This window comes from Equus asinus, chromosome 9, assembly GCF_041296235.1.
Source record: "Equus asinus isolate D_3611 breed Donkey chromosome 9, EquAss-T2T_v2, whole genome shotgun sequence".
Taxonomy (NCBI): domain Eukaryota; kingdom Metazoa; phylum Chordata; class Mammalia; order Perissodactyla; family Equidae; genus Equus; species Equus asinus.
Window position 1 is genome coordinate 64,976,665 of NC_091798.1, and position 25,217 is coordinate 65,001,881.

Here is a 25,217-nt window from a genome sequence, read left to right on the forward strand (position 1 = left end):
AGTTGTGTATTCTTCGTTGTGGGTTCTTCTAGTTGTGGCATGTGGGACGCTGCCTCAGCGTGGTCTGATGAGCAGTGCCATGTCCGCGCCCAGGATTCGAACTAACGAAACACTGGGCCGCCTACAGCGGAGCGCGCGAACTTAACCACTCGGCCACAGGGCCAGCCCCTATACCTCAGTTTTTTAAAATGAGTTATTTCTGGCTCCCAGCAGATGGGTCACAGGGGTATAGATTGAAGGATTCAGTTGAAACTCTTCTTCTAGAAGTTCAACTGATTTCTCTCTCCCTCTCCCTAAAACGTTGTTTAAATCAGATTTAAATTCTAAAAGTAAGTGTTCCTGATCCAGTAGCTATTTAATGAGTATCTAGTAGGTGATAGGTGGAGTGTGGAACTAAGCAGCAGTTCTGACATTGTTAACAAGCAAAAGACCAGTATAATTCATTTTAATACTGTCAGCTCGAACATGGCACTTTCCATGCTGGGAATAAGTAGATCTTTTAAAGGGAAAAAATGTATTTTCGTGACATGGTATTAGAAAATCTTTGTTCTCGTATTAGGTGGAAGTATAAGAAAATCGAGTATCTAAGTACATGTAATCTAAATTATTTGTATTTGTTATCTATTGCAGGATAATTTTTTATGCTGCAATAGATGTGGCAGCTTGAAACATTTATTATCTCAGAGCTTCTGTGCATCACAAATTCAGGAGCAGCCTGGAGGGGTGGTTTTGGCTCAGGGTTTCTCATGAGGTTGCAGTCAAGATGTAAACTCGGACTGCAGTCCTCTGAAGTCTTGATTGGACCTGAAGGATCTGCTTCCTAGGTGGTTCATTCACATGGCTGTTGCCAGAAGACCTCAGTTTCTCCTTATCACGCAGACTTATCCATAGCACTACTTAAGTGATCTCATGCTGTAGCAACTAGCTTCTCCCAGAGAGAGAGCAAGGAGGAAGCCATAATGCCTTTCATGCCCTAGTCTTGTACATCACACACTGTCACTTATGTCACATTGTCTTCATTAGAAACAAGTCACTGAGTACAGCCCACATTTAAGGGTAGCAAATTAGGCTTCACTTTTTGAAGGGAGAAGTATCAAAGATTTGTGGAGAGATGTTAAAATCACCACATTATTCTAATAGAGGTATGGTGATGTTACTGAAGTGAATAAGCTACATTGCAGAAATAATAATGTGTTATTTTTAAATATTATACAAGCCTCGTCATTAGTTTACTACTCAGTGGAGTAGGAGAAGTATGACAATACTGAAGGCAATTCAATATGTAGGCCTCCTATGTACCAACTTCAGTGTATATTGTACTCATTTAGGTATATGAGCACTCGTTATTCTGTTTGCTTAAGACTTCTGCATTCATTACTATTTAGATTTTTATTTTTTTAAATTACTTCTTCTACCACTGGCTTTCATTTAACTTGCCTAAGTATCAGAGTTGGAGTTTGACTGCCGGTATACCCAAGTGTACCCAAGTATACCTTAGCCCTCTCTTCTCATTATATTTCTGCATTTCCATCAGAGAAGAAGTACAGACTTGTCATTCATTCATTCATCTGTTCGTTCAGCAACATACTATCTTAAACAATATACTAGACATAGTGCATGCAATAGACACAGTGCATTCAAATCAAAATAAAACAAGGCCTTTGTCTTTAAATTCTTTTCCTTGCTTTTTTCTCTCCTATCTTTTCCTTGTATTCTTTTGAAGGTTATTTCTATTGCTTGTCTAGAGCCACTGGCATACTATCCTAGTTAAAATGATAAAGTGATGACTTCTAGGTTAATAAGTGGAATATCTAGAATTAATACTTCCCTGATTCATTCCTTTAATTCTTAGCAACACATTTGTGTAGTTTTTTAAAATAATTTGTAAGAAGCATGTAAAAACTTCAAAGCATTTGAAATAAATAATTGTTACAAGAAGAGAGGAGTCATGTTATTTATTAGGTTAATAGTACAAGGAGCAAGAGGTTAATTCAGCAAAGGAAGCATCTCTTTAGAGAAAACTCAGAGACTTAATGTTTCCAGTTCATTTTAGATATAAATTTGGGACTGATGAATTAATCGTTTTACTCTTGACATACATCTGTGGTCTTTATTTCTTTTTATTCATCCTCTTTCCTCCCTGTTCTCCCTTTTTTTTTTTCTTTCTTATAGTTCAGAGATAGGAATGAGAGAATGCTGTTGTAGACACTTGACTATAGCTGGCCTCAGATGAAATAGAGATAATTAGTATCTACAGAGATATTCTAGTTTACATTTTATTCATAAGACAAGAACCACTATTGAAAATAATAATAATTTAAAAAGCAGAGAGCAAGAGGGGCTGGCCCTGTGGGGTAGTAGTTAAGTTCGTGCGCTCTGCTTCGGTGGCCTGGGTTCACAGGTTTGGGTCCTGGGCACAGACCTATACCACTCATCAGCCATGCAGTGGTGGTGACCCACATACAAAATAGAGGGAGATTGGCACAAATGTTAGGTCAGGGCTAATCTTTCTCAAGCAAAAAAAAAAAAAAAGGAGGAAGATTGGCTTCAGATGTTAGCTCAGGGCGAATCTTTCTCAGCAAAAACAAAAAACAGAGAACAAGAAAGTGCAAGAAATTAAAAAGATTATTACAGAGAATACTAGAAGGCTAGAAGAAAAAGTGGATGAAATCTACCATTCCATAGAGTGGAAATAAGAAAGAAAAGTTTAGAGACTCTGAAAACAAGTAGACTGAATTTAGATCAGGAATTTGGATGGCTCCAAAAAGAATAGTTTTAAGAAGAAAGTGGAATCACATTAAAGAAAAATATGATTGAGAAGCAGGGTGATTTTCATGATTTCTGTACTGGTTCCAGTTCCTTTCCTCTCACTGTCTTTTAACAGCATTCTAATCATGCTTTTACACCCACCATTCTATCAAAGGTGCTCTTGCCAGGATCTCCGGTATCCTCCATGTTACTAAGCCCAGTGACCAGTTATAGAGCCTCATCATACCTTACCTTTTAGCAGCATTTGGCACAATGGATCAGTTCTTTTTGAAGCACTTTCTTCATTTGGCATCCACACGCCTAGATTTTTCTTTTCTCTCACTGGCCTCTGTCAGTTTTTCTGGTACTTCTTTTGCCCTGGACTTTTTTTTTCCCCCACTGAGAAAGATTAGCCCTGAGCTAACATCTGTTGTCAATCTTCCTCTTTTTTTGCTTGAGGAAGGTTAACCCTGAGCAAACATCTGTGCCAGTCTTCCTCTACTTTATATGTGGGTCGCCACCAGAGCATGGCAGACAAGTGGTGTAGGCCTGTGCCCGGGAACCAAACCCATGAACCCAGGCCATAAAGCAGAGTGCGCTGAACTTAATCACTAGGCCACGGGGCCAGCCCCTCCCCAGCCTCGTAATGTTGGATCATCTCAAGGCTCAGTCCTTGAGCTTCTTTCCTTCTTCAGCTACACTTAGATGTCTTGTCCAAGTTCTTGCCTTTTTGAATATTATCTATATATACTGATAATTCCCAAATTATACTAGCAGCTCAGAATTCTCCAGTCAACGTCAGGTTCCTATTTAACACTTCTACTTGAAAGTCTAATAGATATCTCAAATTTAACACATCCAAAACTAAACTCAAGGTATTTTCTCTGTCTTCTGCAGATTTTCCTATATCAGTTAATGGCAACTCTGTTTTTCCAGTTGCCCAGGTTATAAACCTCGGAGTCCACTTCAGCTCCTTACCTTCTTTTATAACCTGTATCAGAAAATTTTCTTGGCTCTACCTTCATAATATATCCAGAATCTGACCGTTTCTCACCACCTCTGTTTTTACCCTGGTCTAAACTACTGTGATGTCTTGCCGGTATTATTTCAATAGCTTTTTAACGGGGCTCACTGCCTTTGACCTTGTTCCCCTTCAGTCTATTCAAAACAGTAGCCCGAATGTTCCTATTAAAACAGAAGTTAGATAATATCTCTTCTCTGCTTAGAACTCTTGAGTGGTTTCCATCTCACTCAGAATAAAACCTACATTTCTTGCATTATCCTTTAAAGGCTTATGTGATCTGTTCCAGCTCACTCCTCCACTCCCTAATTAATTTTCTGACCTTATCTGTTACTTTCTCTCTTGCTCATTGCATCCTAGACTTCTTGCTGTGATGACTTCTGGAAGTTCTTACCTCAGGATTGTCTGTTTTTTCTGCTTTGAATTTCCTTTCTCCACATTTACACATGGCTCCCTCTCTCGCAGGTGTTTGCTCAAATGACCTCTTCTCAGTGAGGCCTTCCCTAACCTCCCTGTTTTAAGTTGCACACCCGAGCAACTCTTTATTCTCTGCCACCTTTTGCTGTGTAGTATGTATTATGTAACATATTTATTTATTACTTGTTTTGTTTAGTGTCTACACACCATACTGTAATTTTAGGAGGGCAGGAATATTTGTCCATTTTGTTCATTGTTGTATCCTCAACACTAAAAATAGTGCCTGAAACGTGGTAGAATAAACCTTATTCCAAAGAAAAGGCTTTGGATAAAATACTCCTGAGCTTAAATCTATGGTCGTCCTTTAAGATTGTCATGTCTGTGCTGTGAATCTGTGAAGATTCAAGTTATTTCAGATTAATTTTCTTATTATTAAAGCAGTATTAATTAGAGCTCGTGCTTTTGCCAGTACGTTAAGAATTAGGTGTTTGATACTCTTTTACCCTTTTCCTATTGCTAACAATCTCACTGGATTCAGATATATTAGAAGAGCACAACCTGTTGCTGAATTTATAGTTTATATGAGGGATTGTGTATGTACACTTAATACGTTAATATATAGCTATCCATGGCTAAACAGATAACATAAACAGTTAAACTCATTTGCAGAACTGTCATCTTCTAATACATTTGAGTTAGTGATAGGCAATTAGCAATAGCTCAGATGTTTAAGTAAATAAGGTGTTTAAGTACAGTACCACCAAAGCCTTTACCAAACTTTAAAAAAAGCACAAGTTGCAACTTTTGAAATAGTAAATAAATAGATTAATTTCAAAATGGAGGAAAACCTTTCTATATTTGTTATATGGTAAATTTTAGTTTTTCTAATTTAGAATAGGTTCTTATTTGGGATTCAAGTATGTGAATGATCAGTTGACTATTGTAAAGAATAAGTATATCATTATTTACATTTATTAATTAGTTATTAATTGTCATAAGCCATTATACCTTTTTAAAATGATGTTTGTATTCTTGGGGTTAACTTCTTTTAACAATGCCAGGGCTAAAGTAACTATAGTTTGTTGGAGAAGCCAAGATAGCATAGTGTAGTCGACTTCCAAGGAGTTTGGTCATGTACCCCAGTAAGTACTTCTCCCACTATATTTGCTTATTTACTTAAAAATTATGTGTGTTGTTGTCATTATCAATCTTAAGGATGATGCATACTTCCAACAAGGTTTTTCAAAGAAGAAATGTAAATCTGTTTTCTAATACCCATCTTGATTGTTTTGAGGTTTTTTGATTGACTTGTCAGATCAGATTGTATTTAGCTACATTATTATAGGGCTAACAAAGAGCCTCACTAGGAGGAGGAGGAATATTAGTTTTGTCGTTTTTGTTTTGTGCTTGTATTATCAATATTTTGTTTAATCCATTGTTTCTTTGTAGGAATCTTCTGCAGTTTATCCATTGTGTGAGTAAAAACTAAATCACATTCATAATTCCACTGAACTAGGCACACGAAAACTGCCATATATGTCACAGTATACTGAAAAAGAGCCAGCAGGTAAGCAAGGTGTCTTTCAATTCCTCTATCTTGACAACTTGGTATTTTTCCCTCCAGATACCTTGAGTACCATACATGACATGTGATCATGGTCTTAGTCAAGGCCAGTTTCAATCCATATATTGAATATTTGTAAAGCTTAATTTCTAATTTTCGATATGAAAATAAGCATAAATAGAAATTCTTATATTTTTGGACAGCCCCTTTTCTTCTGTTGTGCTTTTCACTTTGGAGACTATTCCTTTGGAGGATTTGTTAAGGGCACTAGTTCTGGAGTCATACTGTTGGATTATTTGACAAGTTAAGTTACTTAAATACTTACTTTTACCCTTAAATTTTTGACCTTTAAAGTAAAATACGGTGTCCACCTCATCAGGTTGTTGAGAGGATTAAGTACCAATGTATTGTTATTGGTATTGTATGTTATAAATACGTGTTTGTTTTTCTTGCACACTTGGAAGCAAATATATTTCTTATTTTAATGCAATTAAAAGTATGTAACTGTTCCATTTATTAACTATTCCATGTACTGTCAGAAAATATTTTGTTTAGTTCCTGCATAGTATATGTAAAATCTAATTGACTGAGCAAACTTAATATATATTTAAAATAATGTCCTACTAAGTAAAAGAAGGTACTGTGTACCTCTCAGTCATCAGAACTTAGTATTCAAGTTGTTCAAATGTTGAGGGCTTTTCTTACCGTGATGTATACCATTGGTGATGTTTGACTTGGCTCATCACTATTTTTGTTTGGAAAATTTTATCTGACCCTAATCTTTGGGCTATATTTTTTGGGGTCCATTGGTTCTTTGCATAGGTTCCATTTTTAAAAGTTACCTGTTAACTTTTGACAGGAATATATTCACTCTTAATGTAATTGAAACCATCTTGTCATGTGCTGGTAATTCATTCAATGAATATGTATTGAGCACTTGTATGTAAGGTACTTTACTTAGATAATTTGGAGGATCATTCTCCAATCCTTAATGAGCTTTTGCAGATAATAAATTAGCATATGAAATATCTTTCTTGGTAGGTTACATTATAAAAATCTGAAATACCTTAAAGAAACCAATCTTTCAAAGATAATTTTTGGAGTAGAAAGGCCACATAACCCTCATAACATAGTATTTCATGTTAATTTTTGAAATATGTCTTATAGTGCTAGTAAGGTGCAGTTGATGTTCAGTAACATGATTTGGCAAATAATAGCATGTATGTTGAAACAATACCCATATTGGTCCACCAGAATAAAGGTCAATGCTGTACCTCTTTTATTTTTAACATTGTTTTTCAGCAATGGATCAAGAATCCAGCAAGGCTGCCTGGCCCAAACCAGCAGGAGGATATCAGACAATCACAGGCAGGAGATATGGAAGAAGACATGCATATGTCAGTTTTAAACCATGTATGACCAGACATGAAAGAAGCTTAGGTCGGGCTGGTGATGACTATGAAGTGTTGGAACTAGATGATGTTCCAAAGGAAAATTCGTCAGGTATGCAACATGAAATTATTTAAGAGTTATTAATAAGCATGTAGGAATTGATCTTATAATATTTGAAATTGTGAGTTTTTTGTGTGTCTGTGGGTATAAATGCTGTACATTTCCTATCAAGAAATTCTATTTTGAAATTTTTATTGAATTTAATATTAATAGTATATACATTTAAACATAGAAGAAAATAGAATATGGCCTGTCGTTAAAATATAACCACACTGACATGGTGGTGATTACATTGTTACATCCTTCAACCAGAGGAAATCTTCATCTTTCAATCAAAAAAAATTTTTTTAATGTGAACTGAGTGTATTTTTCCATACCTATTACATTTAAATAGCTTTTTGTGGTTGTTTTAATTGTATTTCTAAATAATTCAGCTTGGCTGATTTGATTTTTTAAAATCACTTTATAAAATAGAAATATTAAGTAATGCTTAGTCAGTTAAAATTTCTTCATTATTCAGTGGTTTGGAAAAGTATTTGTAGTTATCTATGTACTATAATTACACATTTTTGGACAACTTCCTCTTGTCTTGAGCAAACTTGATAATTCTAGATTATTTTTACTGTCATTTATATACAAGAATCTGAATTATTAGCTAAGATCATTCTGTTAAGGAAGTCTTTTTGTTATGTGACAAGATTGCTTTTCAATTAGAATCTATAAATTTTTGTTTCAACAAATCTCGAATGTCTTCACTTTTTATTATATTAGTAGTGATAAAAGGTAGTCGTGCTTAAAGTAATTTATAGAATAGATATGATTTTACTCTTGTCTCAGGTTTTGACAAACTATGGCAAAGAGAATCAATGTACTTTTTCGTTTATGGCTATAACATATCTAAAGTTAACTCACTATTGTAGATGTATTACAACAATCCATTTTGGGGATAGAAATCTAATATTTATCTAGACACTGATATATAATCTTCTGAATTGACATTAAACGCAATAAAGTCTCATTTCTGTTAGCTCTGTAACCTGTTCTTATGTCTCTCAGAAGTACTTTTGAAGTTTTTTTTACCTCCATGTGGTAAAAGAAGTTAAGTTTGAATTGCACACCCCAACAATTGGGAGAGCAGATTGGTTACCCTGTGATTTCACTTAAGCCTCTCATTGTGCAGTCTCTCATTAGCCTCTCCTTTTAGTGTATTTTATGGAATATTTTAGATATTAGGATTTAGTTGAAAGAAACCTGTAGAAGACATCCAGGGGAGAGGATATTGAGAGGCTACACAATGGCATAAATGAACTCATGAGTGGCCAATCTGCCCTCCCAGTTAAGTTGGGGAGCACAGAAGGAGCTGTCCAAGAAATTCACTCAGACTCTCAAGTAGGTAATACTTGGTATGATTCTACTTAAATAATCATTGTTAAATAAAATTTTATCTAAATTAATCCCTCCAAATATGTTTCTTTTGTTCTCTATGAAGGTTCCAGTCCAGTGGATCAAATTCATTCATCTTTACCCAACAACCCTTTATTTGAAAAAAGTGAAACAGAAGTTCCCATTTGTGATACGGCATTGAATCAAACCATTGAGAGCAGTCCATCCTTTGCTGCAGTACATCATAGCGAGGAAGGCAGAGAGGCCTTAGGAAGCAGTACGAATCTTCATAATCACTCTGAGGGAGAATATACTTCAGGAGCTTGTAATGCTTCAAGTGTCCAAAATGGAATTGCATTGGTTCATACTGACTCTTATGATCCAGATGGCAGACATGGAGAGGATAATGACCGTCTTCAGCTTTCTGCAGAAGTTGTAGAAGGTGGTAGATATCAGGAAGCATTGGGCAATACAATATTTGAGTTGGAAAATGGAGAGGTAGAGGCATATACTGGTCTTTCCCTGCCAGTTCCCTCTTTTAACTGTGAAGTAAGAGATGAGTTTGAAGAGTTAGATTCAGCACCTTTAGTGAAAAGTTCTGGTGATACTGAGTTTGTCAGTCAGAACAATCAGGAATTTCAGAGGTCTTCTTCTGAAGATGAAGTTGTTAGAAAGAAACAACAAAATAATACTAGCCAGGAGAGACAGAAAGAAAATTCAACTGAAGATTCAGCCTGTGCTCCGGGGCATATTTGCAGTGAACAAAATACTAGTGATAGGGACAAGAACAGGGGAAGTTCTCCTGAACAGGTAGTGAGGCCCAAAGTTAGAAAACTGATAAGTTCAAGTCATGTGGACCAAGAAACAGGTTTTAATAGGCATGAGGCTAAGCAAAGAAGTGTTCAGAGGTGGAGGGAGGCTTTGGAAGTTGAGGAAAACGGCTCAGATGACCTCTTAATAAAATGTGATGACTACGATGGAGAACATGACTGTATGTTCTTGGATCCACCTTACTCAAGGGTTACACAGAGGGAAACAGAAAATAACCAAGTAACACCAGAAAGTGGAGCCATAGCAGGAAGGCAAGAAGTTGTGGATAACACCTTTTGGAATGGCTGTGGAGATTATTACCAACTATATGACAAAGATGAAGATAGGTAAGTTTTCATGCAGTGCTTTGTCAGGTTGTGTAGTGAACAAAGTGGTTTATTTCTAGTACCATGATGTTTGATGGATGAACTCTCTGACATGGTCAGGGAATTAGATATTTTGACTTATCAAATATTCTTATTTACCGAGTACTAACCATATATGCAAACAACTGGTTAATTTTTCACAAAAACTTTCTTTGAGGCATTTCAGGAATTTACAGAAATTATAGGTTTAGATAATGACTATTAGTTATTACAAAGGGATAGGATACTAATTCTTTCAATTCATGGCATTTCGGTTAATGAGATGCAAGGTAAACATTTATTGTATGCAAAAAAAATTCTATGTTAAGCCAGTCTGGGTTTAAAAAGATCACAGAAAATTTTGGTTGATAATACTGTATTAACTTTGCCAATATATATTAATATCACCTGTTTCTCTATTTATGTATTCTTCTTGTTGCTCTTCCTGTCACTAAGTTTATTTTTAACTTATTTTCATTTAGCATTTAATTTTCATTAACAATTCCACATTGTACGTACTATTATTTCCCCCATTTGTGGATGAGGAAACTGAGGCTTAAGGTAGTTAACTAATTTCCTAAGTCACAAAGCTAGTAAATGGTGGAGCTGGAATTTTGAATATCTACTTACTGCCTAACTGCAGACTCTGAGTTTTACAACTGTAATTTACTGTTTTCAAGAGGAGTATAACTTTTCTTATAATAAGCATTTTGCTGCCTCTGACAATCTGGGATTATTTTTTTCCAAACTGTAAGACAGCAGAAAGAAGAGAGAAATGGAGAATTTCTTTGTCTGGCTGCTGACTTTTCATTACACCAGAGTCCAAACTTTCACGTACCCTTTTAAGCTAGTGGTAACTTTGACCATGCTCAATTACAGTGCAATTTCAAGATTTTATTAACTTGTAGAAATAATTATTTTTTTAATTAGAAAATACTGCAAAGGAAGAAATTTATCCTTTTTGAATATGAATGTCTTTTATTTCATTCATAAAATTAATAAAATATATTTGATTTTCTTTGGACATATGAATTAAGCTTCTGTAATATAGTATAAGTAACTTACAGAACAATTGAAATATTTCTACTGCTATCTCGACGTTTGTAAACTTCCAGGGTTAGCAGACAATACTTATGTAACTTACTGTTTTTTAAGCTAAGGGTAAAGTTAGTTAAGAACTTTTGCCTGACTTATTTCTATTTTTTTTCAGTTTAGGTCCACAACCTTTTATCTAAAATCCACAAAGTTCTGAAAACCAAAATGGGCAGCAAAACACGACCTGATGTTAACTTAGTTGCTGGGAGATCTGGATCTGAACTAAAATGAGGCCTTTTTCCCAAGTATTTATACATTTTGCCGCAGAAATATAAAAGTATTTGATTACAGGGTACTGTTTTGGACCCCACTGGGAATTATTAAGTAGTATTTCTAAATCTCAGGGAAAAAAGTCTAAATTCCAAAGCATGTTTAGCCCTAAGATTTTTGGATTGGATTGTGAAACCTCTCTTATACCTCTAGGTTACAATTAAAAAAAAAGAAACTTACAGTCTTAGATAACTTATCTTTTCAAAAGTATTAGGTGGTTGTATTTTTTTCCCCAGTTACATTTTTACTTTTTTGAAGAAAATTATTTAATTTGGCTGTGCCTTCTCCATTGTAGACACACTAATCAAAAATAAAAATCTTGTTTGTTTGCTTTTTATAGTCAGGCCTAATGTAATCTAATGAAGTTGATGAAATCTTTATGCTGGTTGCCAACCTCAAGAGAAAGGATAGTTTTCTTGGCTCTTGGTTTTTAAATTGATTTTTTTGGTCAATAGTTTTCTTTGCCTAGAATGACTCTTGACTTTTAATGGTTATAAGGTGTTGTCTTAATTATACTTTTTTTCCTTAAGTGATATGTCAGTATTCTGAACAATGATAGATTTTTTACGAACACAATATACAGATGAGAAAAATGCTTACAGTTAATAGAAACTTCTTTTCTTTTGACTTTTTAGTAATGTGCTGACTTACAGAACCCGTAGCTGGGATGTGCTTAAATGATGGAAGTAATTTTGGAGCATTCTTTAAGACACATTGAAATGCCAGAAACACTTAGAGTTGTTTTATTTTTTAAGACTCTCATCACAGAATAAGTTCTCAAGGATAGTGATTCTACCTAGAATTCCACTTATATTTGCATCTATAAGCCTTAAGATATGTTTTAGGATCTCGTTTCAAGAGTCGGTATATTTTGAGGAGTAATTCTGTTTCTATGCTACTGTTTCCACTTCCTCTCCCCTTACTGCCTGCAAAGGATCACAGTTGCCAGAATGCCTTTTACTATGGTGCCAGATAAAGGTTGAAGTTTAATAGCCTTACACTCCTTTTAGTTTCTTTTGCCACTTGCTCATCTACCTGATGTTTTACTGTAATCCTGCTCAGTTCTGATATTAGCAGTTGGACAAATGGGGAAACACAGTGACTTTACCATAAATATCTTAATGAAGGCATGACCCATTTCTTCCCTGAGAAATTCTAAATGATCACTTAATCGCGTCTGAAACATTACACTATGTGGGATCAGCAGTGCAGCTGGTAGCATTGCTCGGAGCTGTTTGACAGGAACTGAGCACTACCTTATTAAATTAGAACTGCCAGGGGAATTTTAATAGGCAGCATATAATTACTAGACTTGGAATTAGACCAAAAAGCTGAACTTAACACCCTGTTCTTTTGAAATATACCCTGAGAACTTTAATAACTGTTTGAGGACAAGATCTTGAGTTTAAAAGAACACTTCAGCCATGCCAGCACATTTTAACCTTGGGCCTAACTGTGCTGAAGAGAGGCATGTTATCTTCTGACCATTTCTTATAGCACTTAAGGTTTCTTTCAGAGTTTTTATGTCCCTAGGCTTTAACCTTGCTTCAAAGGTAAAACTTACCTAAGATAAAAATGTCGGGACAACTTTTTTGTTGTTGAGGGTGTTGGGAGAATAAAAGGAATATTAGCCATTTAGTTGATTTCAGTTTGTTATAGTCAAAAAGGATTTATTGAAATTCTCTTAAGTGTCAGGCTTTGTTCTGGGTTCTCTGTAAACACAAATAATAATGATCCTTGTTCCGTTAGTGTTCACTAGCCTTATGAGGAAGACAGAATATACAGATAATATTCATGGGGCTACGTTAAGCTCCTTTCCTCTTCTACATAAGTTAGCTGAGAGCCATGAAGAGAGAGCTCCTCTGATTGCTCTGTATCCCAGTAGATAAACCATCTATGAGTAGCCGAAACAAAGATCTTAAAGCACATGCTCTAACATTTTAGCTAACCTTTCTATCTTGTTTGGAAGTTCATAGAAGTTTAGAAGGAGTAAATTAGGGATAAATAGGTTTGTTCCTCAGGCATGCTCGGAAGTTACAGATTGCAATATTCTGATATTAAGGGAAAAAAACAGAAACTTGTAAATGAAAGGCACAATTCTAAAAGAGCAACCATCTGGGCCTTATTTACTAAATTAAGCAGCCTTATAGGTTTGAACAACTTCCATTCATATCACTATATTACAACATAGTTAAATGTTAATAGTGGTGAAATGTCCCACACTGCTTAAACTATGTTCAGTATATTATCTTTGCGAATGCAGAGAATTGTATGATATGTTTTAACGTAATTTCCATCAGAGTATTTTCAATAAAATTCAAAAAGTATTTTTGACCTTCAGCTAGTCAGATAACAAGATTATCTAAGATTTCACTTTTCCCTAGGGTGCTATATAGTTGGGGTTTTATAGATATGATAAATGCCCTGGAAGACAGACAAACAAGTGCCTTGGGGGATTTAAGGGAATAAGAGGGTGGTTTTGGCTAGTTTACTTCTATATCTTTTTTATACCTACCATTTGTACATAAATTATTTTGTCTAGAAGTCACATATAATTTCATTCCACATGTGAAAAAAACTCTTTTGGTTCACAACTGAATGCATAAAGAGTGTAACTTTTGAGTAAATTATAGTTGTCTGCTTTTGAATAGAGCTCCAAATGCTAATGGGAGATAACACTAATGAAAGAGCATATGAAAATCAAAGTGGTACTTAATTTAGTTTTTACTTTGAGAAATTTAAAATGTTTAACTCATGTGCTTTTATAATCAAGAAGAAATGAGTCCTCACTATTCCATGATCATTTTGTGTCCTGTTTCTTCTGTTGCTTACTTTCCTTGCAAAGTTTTTTTTAAATCTTTATGTTTTCTGCTTTTAGTTCCATACACTCTTGTCAGTCTTAGTAGATAACACTGTTTCTTTGCTTTCCTGGAGATACTGAAATAGTTAACTCTGAACTTCCTTATTTTCCTCTTCATATTAGAATATGTTAGTATCTATTCCTATTTTTAATTTCTTCTTCAATGAAGAGAGGTAACTTTTCTCGTTCTGTGCCTGCAGTAATTTCTGACACCTTATTTATCTATTATCCTTACTTCAAGGTTGCTTCTGTCTACCTCTCACTCTAATTTTTCTGAATCCTGGGGAAAAGCTTCACTTGGTCTTGCTCATTCTATTAACTACTTACCTGTTTATGTTTTCTCTTCCACTGCTGAATTTTCAGAATAAACATTTCACACTCACTGCTTCTATTCCTTCACTCTCCACTCTTAAATGCCTTCAAATCCAACTCCCAGTATTATTTCTGTATTCTCTAATGTTGACAGTGACCTCCTAATTTCCATAGACAATTGACTTTTCTCAGTACCATTTTCTTTGACTTCAGTGCTACTATTGAGGTGTTTACTTACCTTTTCCTGCTCCACGGTTTCTCTTCCATTGACCTATGTTGGGCTCTTTTTTGCTTCATCTTCTCTGGATCCCAGGGTCCTGCAAACTTTTTTTTTTTTTAAAGGGTGACCAGATAGTAAATATTTTAGACTTTGCGAACTAAAAGGCAAAATTGATGATATTCTATAGGTACTTAAATAAACATTTTAAAATGCGAAAAACCACTTTAGGTTCCAGGCTGTTAAAAAATGGACAGGTGGCCAGATTTGGCTCATGGGGCCAGGGCATAATTTGCTGACCTCTGGTATAAAGAGAGACTAAGATAAGACTAAGCTGATTGGGTGACCAGGAGACTGATATTGCCATCCAGTAAGACAAACCAGACGATGTAGAGTAGATTTTCTTTGATAGAGAAAAGAGGAAAATGGTGTGCTGGTTAGAAATCCAATTGAAATGTCTAAGCAGACAGCTTATATAATGAAAGAAGTAACTACCACCTTTATTAAGTTTGTACCATTTTCCAAAAATTGTGTTAAACATTTTATCTGCGGTATTCATTTAAAGATCACTGTAGACTTGGAAAGTAAATATTAATAGCTCATTTTACAGATGAGGAAGAATGAGCTTAGGGAAGTTAATTGCCCAGGCTTGCATCATAGTAAGTATCAAGTCAAGATCCTAACCCAAATCTGACTTTAAAGGTTGCTCTTACCAATGTGGCATTCCACTGCCGGGGGTGAAAAGGAGGTGGTCATAGATGGAACTTTCACCTGATGTTAAATATACTACTTTTGTTTCTTCAGAAAGAAATTGCCTATGGTAGGTTTTTTGTTTTTTATAGTAAAAATCTTAATCACAGTTGCATAGTCTCCTCTGACTAGCCCTCTGAGCCAGTTTGGACTTTTAGAGCTACAAATTAGTAGTAGACAATAAGTTTGAAATTTATCATAGAAAATAGTGTTCAGAATGAAATATTAATAGGAGATTGTCCATATGTTACTTCCTATCACTTATGTCACAAATGTGTATTAATATCTGGAACAAACTTTGAAGAGGATTAATTGTTGGCCCTTTTCAAGTAAACTAATATCACTAGAAGTTCTCCATCTAAGATTATGTAACTGCACTGTCTTAATTTCTGAGACCTTACGAGTACTATTACGAGTATTCAGGCTAATCTGCTTGGACGCTTTTCTGGTAATTGTTAAAGAAAATATGATTTTGCGCTTATGAAAAATACCTTTAAATGCAATGTTAAAGAAGCAGCTGCAACATAGTGAGTTGGACTGAATGTAAACAAGAAGTCTAGTTCATAAATTAATTGAGAAACAAAAGAACCAGTTTTATAGGAGAGGGTCTTGAAGGAATGATCTGATCCTGAAGGTGAAAAAAGGTGAAGTGATTTTGAAGACATTCTTGACGGTGGAAGGAATGGTTGTGGTGAAAGTTCTCACTTCAGGACAGTATTTGTAATAGAGCATTCATGTAAGGGACGAGTTGGATATAAGAATGTACTAGTAACTGGGATTAGATTGTAGTAAATCAAAAATGCTATTGAAAGTTTAAACTCTTTGTTTTATAAGCCAGTATTTTCCAAAGTGGCTGAAGTATATTAAGTGGTACACAAACAAGTGTTTGATTTTTTTGTGTATGTGTGAGGGAGATTGACCCTGAGCTAACATCTGTTGCTACTCTTCCTCTTTTTGCTTGAGGGAGATTGGTCACTGAGCAATATCTGTGCCAGTCTTCCTCTTTTTTTGTTGTGGGACACCACCACAGCATGGCTTGACTAGTGGTGCCAGATCCACGCTGGGATCCAAACCTGCAAACCCTGGGCTGGGCTGCCAAAGTGGAGCACTCAAACTTAACCACTATGCCACCGGGCCAGCCCCAAGTGTTCTTGATTTTTATCATTTATGTTTATTTTAATGGGAATCAAAAAAATATAGCTAGCACATTAAATTTGGAATTTTGTGGATATTCCTTAGGAGATAACTAAATGTATTTGAGTGAAAAAAAAATGTTGTTAAAAAAAGATTTGCGAACAGTTGTTGATAACTTATTATTTACAGGGTACTGTTAGAATGTTTTGTGTATGTTAACTGATTTACTCCTCATATGAACTCATTGAGTTGTCAGATACTCTATTGTATTCACCTGATATGTGAGGCACTAAAGGCACAGAGAGGTTAAGTAACTTCTTGACAGCTGTTACGTGGTCCATTCAAATTCAGGCAAGCTGACTCCAGAACCTGTGTTTTCAACTACTCTACCTTAGGACACAGTGTTAATGTACAACTGTAGCACAAATGGTGAGGGCAGTAGGCAAATGGCTTAAGTTTGTGAAATACTGCTTTAGGAAAAAGCACTGTTGAAGGTTTTTGGAGTAATATTATAAATGTATTATTTGATATAAATTGAAGCAGTTGTGATATTCAAAATGCATATTTTAAGTGAGTTGAGGGAATAGGATTAAATTTACAGGCATCAGTTAATAATTGACTGTCTAGGTCTAGGTTTGGAGAAAAGAACTTGAACCAGGGTGTATTAGGAAATACGGAGAAAAAGGAGCTAGGATATATGAACCATTATACAGAAAGAATGGAAAGTAAGAAAGGACTTAACATGGGGAGTTTGTGAAGAGTCAAAGATGTGTGGTTTCCAGCTTGAGAGCAGGATAATACCATTGGCAGATAGAAAATCAAGAAAGGGTCTTATCTGGCAGATGGATTTTCTTATAAAAATATAACTTTCTAAAAGGAGAGTGAAAATCTAAAAGTGTTTGGTGGGCAGTGAGTGATTATGAAAGCTTAGTATGGTGGTCAGGGCTGGGGATGTATATTTAAAAGTTATCTACTTAGAGGTGAAGGTTTTGTATAATGAGGAAAAATGATACAGGCTAGGGTCTGCAAACGCTTTCTTAAAGGACCAGATAGTAAATATTTTAGGTTTTGCTGACTAGAAGGCAAAATTAAACATATAAAAAAATTTTTTTGGTTCACAGACTGTAAAAAACAGGCAGGAGGGCCAGATTTGGCCGAAAGGCTGCAGTTTACTAATCCTTGACATGGACTTCTTAAATATATTAACTTTTGATCATAGACATTCTTTTTGTATTGAAATTTGGAGATATCCTGTCAATTACATTAATTCATAAAAGTTCAGAAGTTTCATGTGTTGTCTTTCTGAGCAGAATCATTCTCTGATTGAATTATTTAAAAAATGATGTCTTCTTTTAAGTAACTATGTTAAAAATTGCCACAAATTAATATAGAAAGCTTACCCTAATTGTTAAAGAAATAATCAAAATTGGAATTGGAAATTTGGCTTTGAGTTTGAGAATGTTCATACTCAAGGAAACTTAGTTTATAAGTTCCTTTAAAACTATTTTCTACGTTATGTTTGACACTGATACAAGTCTAGAAATGATTTACTTGATCTTTCATTATTCTTTGGATCACAGAAAATTTTTACAGACTATAAGCAACTTGGGCTTATCTAAAGGAACACCTTTTATTTGCTATGCCGGGGCTATGTTTCATTCCTTCTCCAGGATGTTTGTGCCCTGCTGTCCATCATTTACCGAAAATTGGAAGTTGATTTTACTTTTACAACTGCTAACTTCTCAGAACTCAGATTAGTGCTGCTTTTTGTTAATAGCATCTTGATCTCTTGGATTCATCTGCCTGTAGAAGGAGGAACTCACTAACTAGTCTAGGTATTAATATACCATAATCATAAAGAAAAGATAATTTCTTACCAGTTACCACTTCCTTTCAAAAACATAAACTAAAATTTGTTATCTTTTGATTTCTCAAAAGTCATTGCACAAGGGGAAATCTTTAAGGGAATTCTGGATCAGATTGTTGATATGTTTGAAACAGGCATTTAAGATTTACTTTCAACACTAAAAAGTAGTATTTTAGCCTTTAGTAGTCTAAGATGATGAGTGCTTTAAGAGTAGTTAAATGTAATCTAATTAACCAAAGTTAAATATAACCAAAAGTAATTGTCTGAGGTTCTTTATTAACCCTTTTATCATACCTTTTGGTTCACAGTCCTACCAAAGGACTTCAGTAAAGATTTGTCAGCCCTGCTTTTCATGAATTTGAATCTCCATCCATTTTAAAGTCTTTCGCGAAAAAGGAAGGAAAAAAATAGTTAAGCTTTTAAAACATGGTAATTGTGGAAAGTTATTCATAGAGGATATGTCATCAATTGTCAATATGTAATTAGAAATTTGTTTTAGTCAAGTCAGGTGAGAAATAAATCTGTTATTATTAATTCCAGATAACATTTATGATTACCAAATTATATTTAAATTTTTATTTAGAAATATGTCTAAAATGTGAAGAACCTATACCTAAGCACCATAGAATTATTTACTTTAGTGAAGAAAATAATAAATTGGTAATCCATAACTTGCCATATGCTATATTCATTTGAAAAAGTTACATTCTGCTGAATATATTTATTTCTGTATTTATTTTTAAGATATTTTAAGAATTGAATTGACACCTGATGCAGCATGTGTGGCATCAGTTGTCCACTCTGTACCATCATGCCTGGTTAACACTCCAAATGATTAGTGCACATGTAATGATGGTTTATTTTAATACTGTTCTGAATTTGCAGTTCAGAATGCAGTGATGGAGAATGGTCTGCTTCTTTGCCTCATCGGTTTTCTGGTACAGAAAAAGATCAATCCTCAAGTGATGAAAGCTGGGAGACACTGCCGGGAAAAGATGAGAATGAACCTGAACTACAGAGTGATAGCAGTGGTCCTGAAGAAGAAAACCAAGAATTATCTCTTCAGGAAGGGTATGTTTAACAGTGAGATTTGTTATTTTTATGTGTATTGTACAAGAATGGTATACATCACATTTAAATGTCGGGTGTGCTGTTTATTGCATGTAAAAGCCCTATGTAGGACCAGTAGGTCCTACTGATTTTTTTGTTGTGCTTTTGGTATTATTTTACAAAGAACAATTAAATTGAAAATACTGGCGATTTCAGTGTCTTCTGTTGAGCTACAGTATGTTTCCACTTTGCCTTATTAAAGAAAACTTGGGCATTTAAAAGGTCATTTTGATTGAGTTAAATATGAATGAATTACTGCCATTACTATATAGTGGAGATAATGGCGGGGGAGAAGGAGCAGCCCCAACAGGGAAATCAGTGATTGATTCACAGAAATGGATGCAGTTGCAGAAGTTGAAGTTTTAATATTCCTGTCTAATTGCATTGGATGATATCTCCAGAAATCAGTGATTGATGGTAAACATCTTTGTCTTTTCCTAACTTTAATGGGAGTCTTGTAGTTACAGGGATTGTCACACTTATACTGTAAAGGCCCAGATAGTAAATGTTTTCAGCTTTGTGTGCCATTCTATTGCAGCTACTCAACTTTACTGTTGTAGTGTAAAAGGTAGCTGTAGACAATATGTAAATGAATGGGGGTAGCTGTCTTCCAATAAAATTTTATTCATAAATAGATGGTGGGCTGGAAATAACCTGTGGGCTGTAGTTTACCAATCCTTGCTCTAGTATTTCTAGAATGAATCTGGCTTTTAGGTTAATTGCATACACACATACAAACACATTTTTTTTTTAATCACACTAAGGAAACATCCCTCTGTCATTATTTTATAGGCTTCTAGCAAGAATGTTGAATTTTATTAGTCTTTTTAACATCAATGGAAATGATCATAATGATTTTTCACTTTTGACCTAACGATCATAAGGAATTCTGTTACTAGATTTCCTAATGTCCAGCTACTTTGCTTCTTGAGATAAACCCAACATGATCACATAGTCATGATTTATTGTTGTTTTAGTGAGCTGCTGGATTCTGTTTGCTTATATTTTACATAGGATTTTTATACTGAGACCCATCAGTGCAAATTGTCTCTAGGTTTTTGTCTCAATATCAGTTTGATCCTAAAAGAATGTGTATGTGGTTTTTTTTCTTTTGTATCTTTTGGTATTTAAATAGCGTATTTATTCCTTTAAAAGTTGCTTAAATACCTTATTGTTTAAATAGCTTGTTCCTTTAAAAGTCGTATTTGCTTGTGAAACCTTCTAGGTTTAGTGTTTTATTGTAAGGGAGTATCTCTTTGAATTTTCTTTGCTTTTCCTCTGATAATTGGTTAGTTCTAATTTTTAGTCTCTCATGGGATCTATTTTGGTAAATGTGTTTTCTTAGGAAAAAACTCTTTGGCTTAGACTAACTTTAAAATTTGTACTTCTCAAAGGTATAAATTTCCAACTTGAGATTAATTCTTTAAGAAAATCTGGGGATAAAATATATTGGAAAATCTTTAAAGAAAGAAATTTTCACACATAATTGGTTTTGACAGTAGTAGATTGAGGTGGCGTTGTTTTCCTCTTCCTAGTTGTGTGTTCAGTCATCTTATTAAATGTTTCCTATGCAATTTGAGATAGTAATTATTTATTCATTCAACATGTATATAGTGAGCATTTAATATGTGCCAAGCATTGTGCTGGCTCTTGGGATTATATCAGTGAACAAGACAAATAAGATTCCCTCGTGAAACTTACATTATTATGGTGGGAAAGGTTCATAATAAAGAAGATACAAACATGACAAATTACAAGCTGTGATGATTACTATGAAAAGAATAAAATACTATTGTGATAGACACTAACTGATAGGTGCCTACATTAATTAGAGTGGGCAGGGAGGACTTCTTAGGAATTGACTTTTGAGCTGGATCTAAAGGATGAGAATTAGCAGTTGAGGAAGAGCTTTCTAAGCAAAAGGAAAGGTAAGACCAAGGGTATTGAAAAGGAAAGTGATTTCATGTATGAAGGTGGTGGGGCTGAAGTGAATGAGTGAAAAGGAGAGAGATATGAGATGAAGTGGGCAGGAACCAGACTATGCTCATCACACAGCTTCTGGAATTTATCGAGAGAGCCGTGAGATTTGAGGTGGAGAATTGATTTGACAGACATTTTCAAAAGATCACTGTAACTGCTTTGTGGAGATTGAATTGGAAAGGCACTAAAGTGAAAAAAGATGGGGAGTGAGTCAGGTTGTTGGACTACAGGATGGTAGTGAGGATTAAAGAAAGGTAAACCGGTTTGAAAATATTTTTGAATTATAAAGAATAGGATAGATTGGGTGTGAGATGAGGAATGATGAGGAGTCAGTTATGACTGGGTTTTTTGGTTTGAGCATTGAGTAGATGTTAATGTCATTGAGAGTCTAGGGAGAGCACTGGTAAGTAGGAACTCCTTTTGGAAGTTTTAAGTGACAGTTAGACAGACATGCAGCAAAATGACAAGTGGGCACTTGGATATTTAACTTTCAAGTTTAAGAGAAATGTCCCGGATTGTAGTTAGGTATAGAGATATATGAGTCTAAACAGAAACACCTTTGGAAGTCATCAGCTGCTTGCATTCATACCCTATAATAATAAAACTCAGTAATTTGTTAAAAAAAATAAAAGTGGAGGTGGGGGGACAGGATTAAAACACTGGACAGCAATAGTATTTAAGTCGGCAGGGGGACGATCAGTGTTGAAGTGTATTGTTTGGGAAAGGGTTGAAAGGTGACTTTTGACATAAGTTAAATTAGTATGGTAAAGTTTCAAGAATATACGTACTGAAACCTGTAGAGGAGGAAAAAGGAATTAAGAAGTGGAAAAAGAACATTTAAAGTCAATCCAAATAAAAGTAAAGAAAGGAAGAAAAAGGCATACAAAAGGAAAAAGAGAGATGAAAAAGGTGGAATGTAGGAAGAGTCCTATGATAAATATAAATTGCCTAATCTCTGCTTGTAAAAGACAAAGCCTCAAATCAGTTGGCTTTAGAGTTAAATGCTGTTTACAAAAGAACACGTAAAGCATAAGAATATAGAAAGGTTGAAAGTAAAAGGATAGAAAATGATATTTCAGGCAAATACTAACTAAAATAAAATGGAGTAGTTGTATTAATATCAGCAAAGTAGACTTCACAAAAAAGTGTCATTTGGGAGAATGAGAGTCACTATGTAAAGGTAAGTCCAATTTACCAATAAAATGGAGCAGTTTTAAACTTGAATGCACCTAATAAAGTAGACTCAAAATATATAAATCCATTTAACCAAACTAGAGAATACTGACAAATTTATTGTCATATTGGGGAATTTTTAAATAGCTTTTTTAATTACTAATAATTCATAGATATAAACAAATTCATCTATCTTTAGCAGATTTGAATAACTCATTTAAATATGGTTTAATGGACACTCCATCCTGTGGGATACACAAACATACAAAAACTGAACATGTAATAGGCTACAAAACACAGACTAACACATTTCAGAGAATCACTGTCCTGCACACTGTATTTTCTGACCATACTGCCATTAACTTTAGAAATAAATAGAAATTTTAAAAAACCCAGTAACATTAAATTATTCATCTTTCTAAGTAACCACTAGGACAAAGAAGAAATCATAATGGAAATTTAAAATGTTCGTAACTCAACAATAGTGAAAATACCACCAATCAAAATTTGTGGGATGCAGTGAAATTGGTATTAAAGGGAAATTTATCTTTATAAGTACTTATGTTAGAAAAGAAGAAGAGCTGAAAATGGAGGAGCTATGCGTTTAACTTAAAATAGCAAAAGGAATATTGCAATAAACAAAGAAAATAAGAATTAGAATTAGAAAAGCGAAAGTCAGTGAATTAAAAAACAGAATAGAGAAGATCAAAGAAATCACAGGTTGATACTTTAAAAAGATTAAGAAAAACAGACAGTCCACTTGGATAGTGAACAAGAAAATAAAGACAAGGCACAAATAATACTGAAATACAAAAATGGATACAGCTACACATACAGTAAAGATAGGATGGACTAAAAGTACAGTAAACTTTGTACCAGTGAATTTGAAAACTTAGAAGAAATTGACAAATTCCTAGAAAAATAGAATTTACCAAAACTCACTTAAGAAGAAATAGGAAGCCTGAATACTACTGTAACTATCACAGATATGTAATCAACGGTTTAAAATCTTCCCGTGGAGAAAACAACTGAACTAGATGGTTTTCGAGCTGAGTTCTCCTACACTGAACCTTTAAGGATCATATCACTTCACTCTCTGAGAGAATACAAGAAGAACTATTTCTCCAGTCATTCTAATAGGGCCAGTATAAAAGCCTGATACGAAAAGAGTATGTGAAGAAAATTATAAGCCTATTTCATTCGTTAAAATACATGTCAGAATCTTAAACAGAATTATTGGAAATCTGAATTTGTAAGTGTATTTTTTTTTAAAGATAAAACTCAGTTACCAATCTGAGTTTATTCCAGAAATGCCAAGGTAGTTTCACAAGGAATACCTGTCAATGTCATTCACCGCATTAGCAGAATACGAGAGAAAATTCATATGATAGATTGTGTAGATACAGAAAAACATCACTTAGTAATGTTCAACACCTTATCATGATAGAAACTCAGAAACTAGTATTAGAACAGAATTTTCTTGACTTCATAAAAAGTACTACAAAAAAATCAATAGAAATCATTTTCAATAAGGAAGCATTAAAAAATTCTCCCCTTAACGTCAGAAAGCAAGACAAGGATGCTCACTGGTACCATTTCTATAACCATTGTGACAGAGGCTGTAGTTAGCATGGCATGGTGAGAAAACAGTAAAAAGCAAAAAGATATAAAAAGAAGAGGAACTGAAAAGAAAAGAAACAAACTAGAATAATATATTTGTAGAATCTAAAGTCTTAATGTACAGAATGTATAACGAACTCCTAGAAATCAGTAAGAAAACCTGACAGTCGAACTGCAAAATGATCAAAACATTGAGCAGGTAATTCATTGAAGGGGAAATATTAATGGTGAATAAAAATATCAAAAGACACTTAAATCATTATGATCACAAGGAGGTATCATTTTTTACCCACCCATTAGATTAGCAAAAATTAGGAAATTTGACAATGTCAGCTGTTTTGGAGGATATGAATCAGTTCTTACACACTGCTTGTGGAGGTATGAACTATGTCACATTCACTAAAATTATGTAATAATTTTAACATCTGTTTGGTAGACTACCCAGCTATTCCACTTTTAGGTATAAACTCTGGAGAAACTTTCTCTTATGGCCCAGGAGTTGTGCACAGGAATGTTCATTGCAGTACATTTCATGAAGGCTATAAAACTGGATATTACTCAAATATTAATTAATAAGAACATTAGTGGTGTATTCATATGTGGAGTATTATACAGCACTGGGAATGAATGAGCCACAGTTACGTGCAAAAATGTGGATGAATCTTAGAGATACAATGCTGAGTGAAAACAACCATTCCTGGAAAAATAATGTCTGTGCTATTTCATAAAGCTTAAAAACAAGCTGAAATAAATATCTTGTTTAAGTACACAGAAATAGTGAGAACTTCTTTCACAAAGCAATGGAACAACAGCATCATCAAGAATAGTGCTTTTCTCGGGGTTAGGGGCAGGGGTGAGGCCAAGGGGATAGGATAGGTATAGAGCACAAGATGTATGCTAGTCACTGGTAATATCCTAGTTCCTGATTTGGGTGGTGGGTTTACGGATGTTCAATATAGTGTGCTTTGTAACTTAGATTGTGTATATTTTGCAAAAATATTTGGGGAAAAAGTTAAAAAATAAAGATAATTGAAGGTGAGAAAGTGGAGACAGTCACTGTTCCCATTTC

At 34.5% G+C, this 25,217-nt stretch overlaps 1 protein-coding gene across 1 annotated transcript in view; it reads left to right on the forward strand.

Moving 5' to 3' along the window:
* The window catches only part of PJA2 (praja ring finger ubiquitin ligase 2), a 71,743-nt gene that overhangs the window by 16,347 nt on the left and 30,179 nt on the right, over positions 1 to 25,217 (forward strand). The window contains exons 2-5 of the mRNA XM_014843188.3: positions 5,636 to 5,753; positions 7,053 to 7,253; positions 8,692 to 9,742; positions 19,151 to 19,336. Coding sequence (XP_014698674.1) covers positions 5,723 to 5,753; positions 7,053 to 7,253; positions 8,692 to 9,742; positions 19,151 to 19,336 — 1,469 coding nt within the window. The 5' untranslated portion in view covers positions 5,636 to 5,722. The remainder of the gene's footprint in view (positions 1 to 5,635; positions 5,754 to 7,052; positions 7,254 to 8,691; positions 9,743 to 19,150; positions 19,337 to 25,217) is intronic.